General features: G+C 68.6%; 1 protein-coding gene across 2 annotated transcripts; it reads right to left on the bottom strand.

The window, feature by feature from the left end:
* Nucleotides 1–901: 901 nt before the first annotated feature.
* EGR3 (early growth response 3) lies at nucleotides 902–6,490 on the bottom strand. 2 transcript variants are annotated; one of them, XM_064497773.1, is made up of 4 exons: nucleotides 6,356–6,490; nucleotides 4,776–4,933; nucleotides 4,063–4,180; nucleotides 902–3,639 (listed from the first exon to the last, which is right to left on the bottom strand). In XM_064497773.1, exon 4 carries the CDS (start codon nucleotides 3,629–3,631, stop codon nucleotides 2,585–2,587), a length of 1,047 nt encoding a protein of 348 aa, XP_064353843.1. In that variant the 5' UTR covers nucleotides 3,632–3,639; nucleotides 4,063–4,180; nucleotides 4,776–4,933; nucleotides 6,356–6,490; the 3' UTR covers nucleotides 902–2,584. The 2 variants fall into 2 exon arrangements, with proteins under 2 accessions (XP_064353843.1, XP_064353842.1); XM_064497772.1 differs by lacking the exon at nucleotides 4,063–4,180 and having other exon boundaries at nucleotides 6,356–6,484.
* Between the last annotated feature and the right edge of the window lie 3,542 nt (nucleotides 6,491–10,032).

Below are 10,032 nucleotides of genomic sequence, written 5' to 3'. Positions count from 1 at the left end.
CGGGAACGGCGGCGGGGCCGGGGCCGCCCGCCCGCACCCCATAGCGGAGCCAGACCCCCAAGAACGATTTTGACACTCGCCGCAAGCTCGGGTGCTCCCCGGGGAGCCGGCGAGGTCGCGGGATGCTCGCCTGCCCCCGATGGCACAGCCGGCACCACCGAGCCGGGAGCGATCCCATCAGCCGGGACCTTCCCGCGGTCCCGCGCCGGGGGGTCCCGAGCAACCCCAGCCTCGCTGGGGCGGCAGCATTATATACATTCAGTATATGCATATGGTATAGACATACGGTGGATACACACGGCCCCTCGGTGAACGCCCCCGGCACGGCCTCGCCCCGGCACGCGCGGCCAGGGGCCTCTTCCAGCCGCGGGCGAGCCGGACGCCCTGGACACTGCCCAGCTCCGCTGCCCTGGGCGCGGGGCCAGCACATGCACACGATAACCGGGCACCCCGTCCCCTTGCTCTCCCACTGCCGACCCCCCTCCGGCACCGCTTCGGGAGCCCGGGGGTGTTTTTAGGGTATCCTCATCCCCGGCCGGCTCCGCGCGGCCAAGGCGCCCTCTGCTCCCTGCACCGCCGTGGCTTGCAAACAGGGACGGAGCTCGAGGAGCCGCAGCAGCGGGATCCTCCGGCCCCGCCATTATCCGGCAGGCGCGGCGATCCCGGCCGCGCGGCTTAAAGCCGCTGCGAAATGGCGCCGGGGTCAAGGCGGCGGCGAGCGGGGCCGGTGCCAACGCCGGGAGCCGCCGGAGCCGGGAGCCGCCGGAGCCGGGAGCGGCGTCGGCATCGGCAGGTGCCCGTCCCCGTGCCCTGCCGGCGGGCGGCTGCCGGGGTGGCCCGGCGTCGAGGCGCCCCGCGCGCGGCCGCTCCGTCCTGCGAACACAACGGAAGGAGAGGGGACTGAGAAAAGGTTGGGTTATTTTTAAAAATCATACCAAAAAATAATAAAATACAACACTAGAAAATGTACAAACAGATTTCAAAGTCATCTGTAAAGAGGCACAACGCCTACCATCCTACACATTTCAAGCAAGCCATTTTAACATTCTCCTTACATATTAGAGACTTTTTTTTTTTTTCAAACCAATATAGATATTTTTTAAGCAAGGTAAAATAAAGATATTTACTACAGAATTTGATTGTCAGCAAACACAATATATTTACTGCATTAGCATTTGCTCACAGTGCAAATGGTACAACAATACATCAGTTCAATATTTCTGATTTTTCCCTTAAAAATGCTGTATGCATTAACTATCATATTTGCATTACAACATGACAAATGAGCAAATGAAATGTGTGTGAAAATTATCACCTTTTCACAATATCAAGCATAATTTTTTTTTAACCTTAGTATAAGGTACTATAAATCCAAGAAATAAAAACATCCACAAAATATATTACATCTGGTATGATTTTTTTTTTCTCTAAGTACTCAACTTTATACAAAAGTCTTTCAAAAAATATCATTCCCTTAGGTTCGTGTGGTTAAACCTGATTGTGTTTTTTGTTCCTTTCGGTTCACATAAATTAGACTGCATTCTTTCTCTTCTCTTTATTTTTTGTATGTTTTTAATGTTTTTTTCACATGCAGACATCAAACCTGGATAGCACGACCTTTTGGCAACAAAGATTTTTTAAGTCATTATTATTTTTGCTTAGTTTAGCTTAAATGTCTGAGCACAGTTTTATTAAAACAAAAGAAGAAAAAAATCAGAGCAGTCATGCAATGACATGCACATACCAGAAGGAGAAAGGAAAAAAAAAATAAAATAGAGGACTAATTGATTTTTCTCCTCCGTAGTTGCTTTTTGTTTTAAAGTGACCAAATAAAATAAAATAAAAATATCTCACATTATAAAAAGTATTCAGCAAAATACTGTTTTTTTTTTTTCTGCATTTCTGTAAAGAATTTCCCTTCTGCCGAAAAAAAAAGCCGACGCCGGCACGCGGCCCCCCGCCCCCGCCCCCGCCGCCAGCCCCGGTGAAGCCGAGCGGTACCTGGAGGCGCCGCGGCGGAGCGGAGCCGGGCAGCGGCGGAGCCAGGCGGGACGAGCAGCGCGCCGAGACCCATAAAGTGACTTGCAGCCCGGCGGCGGCGGCGGGGCGGCTCCGGGGGGCGCCGGGCCCGGGGGGTCCCGTCCCGTCCCGTCCCGTCGCGGCGCTGCGCTCCGGGGAGCCCCGCACCGACGGCGGCCGCGGCCGGGCCGGGGGGCCGGAACCGGGCCGGGGGGCCGGGACTCGACGAGCCGGGGCCGAGGGAGCCGGAGCCGGGGCCGGGCCGGGGAAGCCGGAGCCCGACGAGCCGGAGCCGGGGGAACCGGGGCCGGGCCGGGCCGTGCGGGGCGGAGGGAGCCGGATCCCGGCGAGGCGGAGCCGGCACCGGGCGGGCCCAGCCCCGGGGCACCCGGGAGGACCGGAGCGGGTCGCCGCGCTCTGCCCCGGGCCCCGGCGGCGCGGGCGGGGGGGGGCGGGCGGCGGCGGCCCCGGGCCCCGCGGGGGAGCGGAGCGGAGCGGAGCGGAGCAGCGCGGCGGGGGCAGCCGGGCCGGGGGCCGCCGCCGTGCCCGGCCCGTCGGGGCGGCCTCAGGCGCACGTGGTGACGGCGGGGGCGAGGGCGACGGGGGGCGAGGCGGCGGCGGCGGCGGCGGCGGCGGCGGCAGGGGGGGGCGCGGCGGGGGGCGGCCCGGCCGAGCCCTTCTCGGCCTTCTTCTCCTTCTGCTTGAGGTGGATCTTGGCGTGCCGCTTGCGCTCGTCGGAGCGGGCGAACTTGCGGCCGCAGAACTCGCAGGCGAAGGGCTTCTCGCCGGTGTGGGTGCGGATGTGGGTGGTGAGGTGGTCGCTGCGGCTGAAGCTCCGCATGCAGATGCGGCACTGGAAGGGCTTGTGGCCCGTGTGGATGCGGAGGTGGCGGGTGAGCTCGTCGGAGCGGGAGAAGCGGCGGTCGCAGCCCTCGGCGGGGCAGGCGTGGGGCCGCTCGTGCAGCGGCGTCTTGCTGGGCCGGTTGGGGTACTTGCGGGGCCGGATGGGCTTGAGGGTGAGCGGCGGCTGCGGCAGCCCCCCGAAGCCCGGGTGGATCTGCTTGTCCTTGAAGGCCTTGATGGTCTCCAGCGGGGTGATGGGGGGCGGGTTGACGCGGATGGGGTCCAAGCTCTGGAAGGGTTTGTGCTCCGTGATGGTGCCCATGTCGTTGGGGTGGTGGTAGAGGTTATAGTCTGGGATCATGGGGAAGAGGTTGCTGTCCAAGGCGGGCTTGGCCGCCTGGTAATCCTGGGGGGAGTAGGTGAGGCCGGGGTTGTTCTGGGGGTCGTGGAAGGAGACGGGCTCCGGGTAGAGGTCGCTGCAGGAGGAGTAGGGCGGCAGCGCGGGGTACATCTGGTCCACGTCGCCCTGCGGCGGCCCCATGCTGCCCGCGGAGCTCTGCGTGCTGGTGAGCGCGCCCGAGGAGGGGGGCACCCCCAGGATGCCCGCGCTCATCAGGCTGATGATGTTGTCCTGGCACCAGTTGGAGGGCGAGTCGAAAGCGAATTTGCCCAGGTAGGTCACAGTCTTGTTGCCCGGGGCGGGCTGAAAAGTACCCGAATAGGAGGACAGTTCCTGGCTGGCCTTCTCGTTCGCTAATCCAATGTCCATAACATTATCTGCAAAGCGGGAGAGAAGCGCGGCGAGGTGAGAGAGGCGGCAGAGCCTCGCCGCGGCGCCGGGGCCCGCGGGGCAGCGGGGCCGGGGCCCCCCGCGCCGAGCCCGACCCCCCCCCCCCGCCGCGCTTCCCCGTTCCTCCCTATTTTTCCCTTCTCCCGGGCAACCAGCGGGGAAACGAGGCAGAGGCGCGGCGGCGGCGGCGGCGCTCTCCGCTCTGCGGCGCCGGCTGCGCGGGGTCCCGGCGAGCGGGGCCGGGCGGGCGGCCCGGGGCGTCGCGCGTGGGGCCCCGCGGCCGCCCCCGCGCGGCCGCCGCCCCCGCGGGGAGCGGGGCCCCGGCGCCGCCGGGCTGCGTGGGGCCGCGCTGCCCGAGCCGCCGCCGCCGCCCCCGCGGCCGCGCAGGTGGGGCCGGGGGAAGGAGGTACCTGCGGCTGCAGGTAGGCTTCCTCCCCGAGGGCCGCCTCGCGTCCGCCCCGCCGCCGGGCTGGGCACTCCACGGAGCCGCGTCCGGCCGCCGGCGCCGCTACCAACTTGCCGCGCTCCCTGCGCCGAGACCGGCAAGGAGAAACACAAGGGAGTTGCAGCCGCCGCGGCTCCGGCGGAGCCGGCCGGACCCCCCCGGCCGCGCCGCCTCCCCCGGCCGCGGAGCGCCGCGCCGGCCCCGGCGGCAGCGGGGGGCCGCCGCCCCCGGGCTCCCCTGCGCCCCGGCCCCGCCGCGCTCCGCGGGCAGCGCTCGCCGCCGGCCCCCGCGGCCCCCGCCGCCACGGCCACGCGCGGCCGCGGCGCCTCCGCACCCGCGCGCATCGCATCGCGGCGCGGGCGGCCCCTGCGCGGCGGCGGCCCGGCCCCGGCCCCGGCCGCGGCCCCCCGGGACCGGCCCCCCGGGAGCGGCCGGCGGCCCCGTACCTGCCGCCGCTGCGCCCGCCGCCGCGGCTCGCCGGCAGCGCCCCGCGGAGCCCTGCCGCAGGGGAGGCAGCGATCGCCTGGAAACACGGCGAGGAAGGGAAGGGGGTGGGTGGGCGCGGGGGGGGGCCGCTCCCCGGCCCCAGCGCTTCCCTTCCCCGCGCAGCTCCATGGCACCCTGCACACGGCGTCCTCCTCCTCGGCCCGCCGCCCCCCCGAGCTGCTGCCCCCTTACCTGCAGCCATCTGGTTGTAGTGAGCCACCGACTCGCCGCTGCCGGAGAAGATGTTGAGGGAGCTGGGGATCTCCTCCGGGTACAGACTGTCAGGCAACTGGTTCATCAAAGTGTTCATGGTCCCCGGCAGCTTCTCCAGGAGTTTGCCTGTCATAGCACTGGAGGCAAGGGCTGGCTCACCGCGGCGCCGAGCTCCGCTCCCGAGGAAACAACATCCGAGTGGCGAATCCGGGCGAGGGGAATCATGCAAGAGGAAAGTTGGGGTGGGGGAGGGGGCCCGGGGGGGCGGCGGGGGCCGGGGGCGGCTGCGGAGGAGGGGGTGCGGCGGGAGGGGGGCGCGATCCTCCGTGGGTCCCTGGTGGTGTTTCCTCGAGGGGGAGGGGGCGATCTGGCTTGCAGATGTGGTTGTAGAAGCTGGTGGGAGTATTTAACCCCTCCTCTTTTTTTCCTCTCTCTCTCTCTCGCTCTCTCTCCTTCTCTCTCTTCTCTCCCTCCCTCTCTCCGCGCGCTCCCCCGCGCTCGCGCTGCCTCGCTCGCGAGCAGGTTCACTCACTGCCGCCCCAATGCTCAGCCAGGGAACTCCGCCAGCCTCTTTATGTGAGCGGCGGGAGCGCTCCGTGACGTAGCTGCCCATATATGGACAGACAAAGCCGAGCCGAGGCCGAGACGTCACAATGGAAGCTCCGCACAATGGAACATTAGAAAGCAGGAAGCGGGGCCGGCGCGCGGCGCAGCGGCCCCGGTCCCGGTGCTGGTCCCGGTGCTGGTCCCGGTGCCGGTCCCGGTCCCGGCCGGGGTCCCCGCCGCCCTGCACCGCGCCGCTCCCCCGGCGGCACCTGCGCGCCCCGGGACCCCCCCGCCCGCCCCCTCCGCCGGGCTCGGCGGCCGGGCCGCGGCGCGGAGGCGAAACTTTCTCTCGGAGCCGCCGGGCAGGTCGCCGCGGCGCGTCCGGCTCCAGCCCCGAGCGCCGGGAGCGCCGCCCCGCAGGCGAGCAGGCTCCCGCCGTGCCTCCCCCTCCCCTTCCCTGCACGGCCGCGGCCCTCGCCGGGGATGCTCGGGGGCAGGCGCCCACCCGCGGGCTGGGGAACCTTTCACCCCCCCCACACACACACACAGTCGGGGAGAGCTGGAGGAGGGAAACGGCCTTAAATTCATCCCGCGGCCGAAAGGAGCCGAGACGCGAGACGCGCGGAGGAAGCACCGCGCAGCGCTGGGCAGAGCCGGGAGCCGGGCGGGGAAGGGAGGCTCAGCCCGGGCGGCGGCGGCTCTGCGGGAGCCGGGGCAGCCCAGCGCTTCCCGCCGCTGGCCGTGGGCGAGGGGGAGGCAGGGGTCTGCACCGCGCCCCCCCCCATGCGCCCTGGGTCTCCTGTAGAGCAGTACTCTGAACACTTTGAAACAGGTAACACTTGTTGGTCGCCTGTGATTTTAACCTCACCTCCCCCTTTAAAAGTTTGGCACTTCCAAGGCGTCAGTAATTAGGTGGTTTCGTGCTAAGTGTGCCAACTGATGCTATCTTTAAAACCCTCCGAGTTATATAGCAAATGTATGGAAAAATGCTGTGTTGCAAGAGCTCCACTTACCCAATTCCTGCAGGGCCGGCTTTGCAATGGGAGCGCAATCCGGGCTCCGGCAGCGCTGCGGCTGGGGACCGGGCGCGCTCCCAGCTGCAGGGCTCCACGGCGGGGGGGCAGGGCTGGGAAGCGCTGGGGCTGCGGGGCTGGGGGGGGCAGGCCTTCACCCTGGGGTGCGAGCAGCCTCGTGGTTTGGGGAGTGTGTGGGGCGGGGTGGGGGGTGCTGCTGCGCGCAGGGGGGACCGTGAAGCAGGAGTGGGGGGCAGCGAGCCCACGGTGGGCTGTTTCTCCGGGGGGGGGGGGCATGTGCCCCAGCAGGGCGCAACATCCCCTGCAAGGCCCCCGGCCTTTGCAAAGCTCCCCCCATGCTGTGCAGGACCACCCCACTGGAAGCCCCCCCACCCTTTGCAGGACCCTCCTATCCTGTACGGTGCCCCCCATCCACTGCGGGCCCCCCCATGCTTTGCCACCCCCCCATTGCACCCCCGGCCTATTGCACCCCCCTCAGATACGCCCCCGCGGCGCCCCCCACCTATGCAACCCCCCAGGTGCGCCCCGCCGCTGCACCCCCCCCCCCCGCGCCCCGCCCGTGGCCCGGCGCGGCCCGGGGGAGCGCGGCGGCGGCGGCGGGGGGAGCGGGGCGGCGGCGGGCGGGCGGCCGAGGGGAAGCGCCATACAAGGCCTGGATCCGGCCCCGCCTCCGCTGCCTTCTTTGGCGGCCGGTTCCGGCGCCCCCGGGGCGGGCGCGCTGCGCGGGGCGGGGCGGGTTGCGGGGCGGAGCGGAGCGGCCCCCGGCCCCCGCCGCCCGGGGGTCTCCCCTGCCTCCCCCGCGCCCCCCCCGGGGGTCTCCGCAGCGCCCTGCCCGCGCGCCGAGCCGAACCGCGGCCCCGGTGCGGGTGCGGGTGCGGGTGGCATCGCGGGTGCGGGCCCGACGCCCCCGCAGCCGGGGGGGCAGGCAGCGAGCCCCCGCAGCGAGCCCCCGCAGCGAGCCGCCCCCGCAGCCCCAGCTGCCCCGGGCTCCGCGCGGAGGGCGAGGGCTTCGCGCCGCTTCCTCGGCAGGCCCCGGCGAGGCTTCGCCGGGTGGCTACGCGCCGCAGCAGGCTCGCGCTGGCCCGGCTCCGCTCGCCCCGCCAGAGGCAGGAGCCCTGCGCCCGGCCCGGCCCCGGCTCGGCGTGGCTGCCTGCCTGCGGGGACGGCGACGGCGACGGGGACGGGGACGGCAGCGGAGCAGCGCGCGTGAACGCAACGCACGTCGCGAGCTGCGCCCCGGCCTCGGGAGGCCCCTGCCACCTGCTCCGCACCGCCCGGAGCCGCTGCCCGCTCCTCATCCCGCCGCCCGCGAGCGCGGGTTCGTTGGTAGAGCCCCCTCCCCTCGCGGCGGGGTTTGCGCCTCGGCCCAAGCCCGCTGAGTCCCCGAGGCCCCGTTTGCACCGGCTGCTGGGCTGGGCGAGGTGTGCGTGCGCCTAAACCGATTCTGAGAGCGGCCTAATCCCGTACGGACGCTATTTCAGTTCCCGAGAGTGGTTTAATGCCGATCGACGGCGAACGGCCTTCAGCCGAACCAAACCGCGGTGCTCCTAGATGCACACGGCCATGTGGGGGTTGTACTGGCTGAGTTACAGCTTGGCATAACGGGTGCAAGTGTCCGAGCAGCCTAGTTTACCCAAAAGGAGGGAAAAATGCTCACCCTCGACCTTCTGACTGGTTTTAATCCCTGGTCTGGCTCGGCTGGAGTCCGTGAAGACGAAAGCTTCGTTGATTCTGTCCCTCCGCGAGGCAGGGCTGTCTCCTGGGTGTTGGGCAGCGCCTGGCCAGGCGAGCCCCATCCTGCTCCGGACGTCGCCGCGCCACTGCAACGTGAATAATCATCGCTGCCGTCGGGAGCTGCGTAGCGCGGACGCCTAGGCCTGAAACGCTGCGGTCCCTCGCGCGAAGGCGACGTGGACCAGCATCTGCCACTGTTATTTCCCCTGCGTGTAGAAAGCCCGTCACGTTAGTCGAGCACGGAAAGCAGAGCCGGCCGAGCCTCCAGCGGAGCCGCCAGCGCCGGGACCCCCTTCCCACGCCTTCGCCTCCCCCACGAGCGTGTGCAGGAGTCGGGATGAGCCGCAACGTTATCCAACAGTGCCCACGCGCCTCCTCGCCCTGGCCGGGTCCGGCCCCCCCCGTACCCATGCCGGGGATCACTTTAGCAGGGAGGGAACGGAGGCCGTGATGCAGCACAGCCGTCCATACGCGGACGGAGAACCAACTCCTTGCGCGAATTCCCAGGCTCTGGACCACCCTCTCCGGCCTGTGCGGTGCCGGGAGGAACCGGGCTGGAGCCAAGCACTGGCCTCCGCACGGCCGCACCGTGCCCCGCGTGCCGGCCCCGCCGTCAGCTGACTCGCGCCTTCCCCCCGCTCCTCTCGGTCTTGTGACCGGGACCTGCCGCCCGCCCCGCGCATTTAGCAGAAGTTGCTGCGTGCAGGGGACACGGATGATTCATGTGCTGCCGCTTCTGCCGAAAGCCCTGCAGGTGCACCGGGGCTGCAGCTCGGCGGGAGGGAGAGGCCGGGCTGCAGACAGGGTCTCCAGGGGCCGCCGGGGCTTTCACATGGGGAACTATTCAGGTTTTTTCACCCAATTAATGACAGCGCAAATGTACCTGATTTCCATGCCTCGTGGCAGGACCAACGGGCCACTCGTTCCCATTGGAAGCAGCACCTAAACCCCTCTGGAGAGCTCGGGCGCAGGGCTGAGCTCGGCCGGAGCTGCGCCTCCCTGGCCCGGAGGCAGGGAGCGGTCCCCAGCGCTGTCCCTTTGCGCAACTGAATTTCCCAGGGGATCCGGCCTCCGGTTTGCAGCGGGAGCCGGGAGGCTCCGCACGGCGCTCAGCGCCCGGCTGGGCGCTTCTGGCTCCGGAGACCTGCCCTGGCGGTGCCTCCGGTCCCGAGCTGTCGGGGATGCTCGGACACAAAGCCGGGGCTCTTGCGCTGGCAGAGGACAAGGCTTTCCTCCCCAAGCCCTCGGGGCTGCTCCAGATGTAGATCTAGGCCTGCTAAGGTCACAGAGTCATAAACAACGTGCCTGGCGGGGCCCCTAAAGGTCACCCACTCCACTCCTACCCCCGGGCATGACTGTACCGGGGCCATATGTGTAGGCGGCTGCTGGGATGGCCGACAACACGAGCTCTTCTCAAGCTGCTTGGAGAAGGGGAGCAAATAAACCCAGCGCCTCGAAGCCACCCAAACCGCGAGGTGGGTGTCGCGGAGGCGTCTGACGAGGCTGCCTCAGCTTCTGAGGGCTGCAAGTGTTTTGTTTGCAAGCACTGAGGTTGCCCCAGCGGGACCAGAGGAGGCCGGAGAGAGGAGGTAGCCCGATAGCATCTCTGTCTCGCTGAGCTTCGCCGAGCCGCGAATCGATGCTGCGATGGCTGCTTGCAGCGTGGGGGTGGGGGGGTGGCAGTGGCTCCGAGTCACCGGCACGGCGGTGCCACCTCCCTTTGGCAAACCCATGATTTTGCCCTCTGCTCTTGCTTGCACCAAGTCCCTGCCAGCTCCGGCTGCCCCCCCCCCCCCCGTGCCCAGGCCCCTCGGACGCGGCCCTGGGTGCCGGGACGTGGTGCTGGGTGGCCGGGGTGGGTCCCTGGAGGTGGCAGCGCACGGGCCCCGAGGTCTTCCCTGTTATTATCCAGCGGGGAACAA

Source organism: Dromaius novaehollandiae, chromosome 26 (assembly GCF_036370855.1).
Source record: "Dromaius novaehollandiae isolate bDroNov1 chromosome 26, bDroNov1.hap1, whole genome shotgun sequence".
In the NCBI taxonomy this organism is placed as follows: domain Eukaryota; kingdom Metazoa; phylum Chordata; class Aves; order Casuariiformes; family Dromaiidae; genus Dromaius; species Dromaius novaehollandiae.
This window is presented reverse-complemented; position numbering and strand designations above follow the sequence as displayed.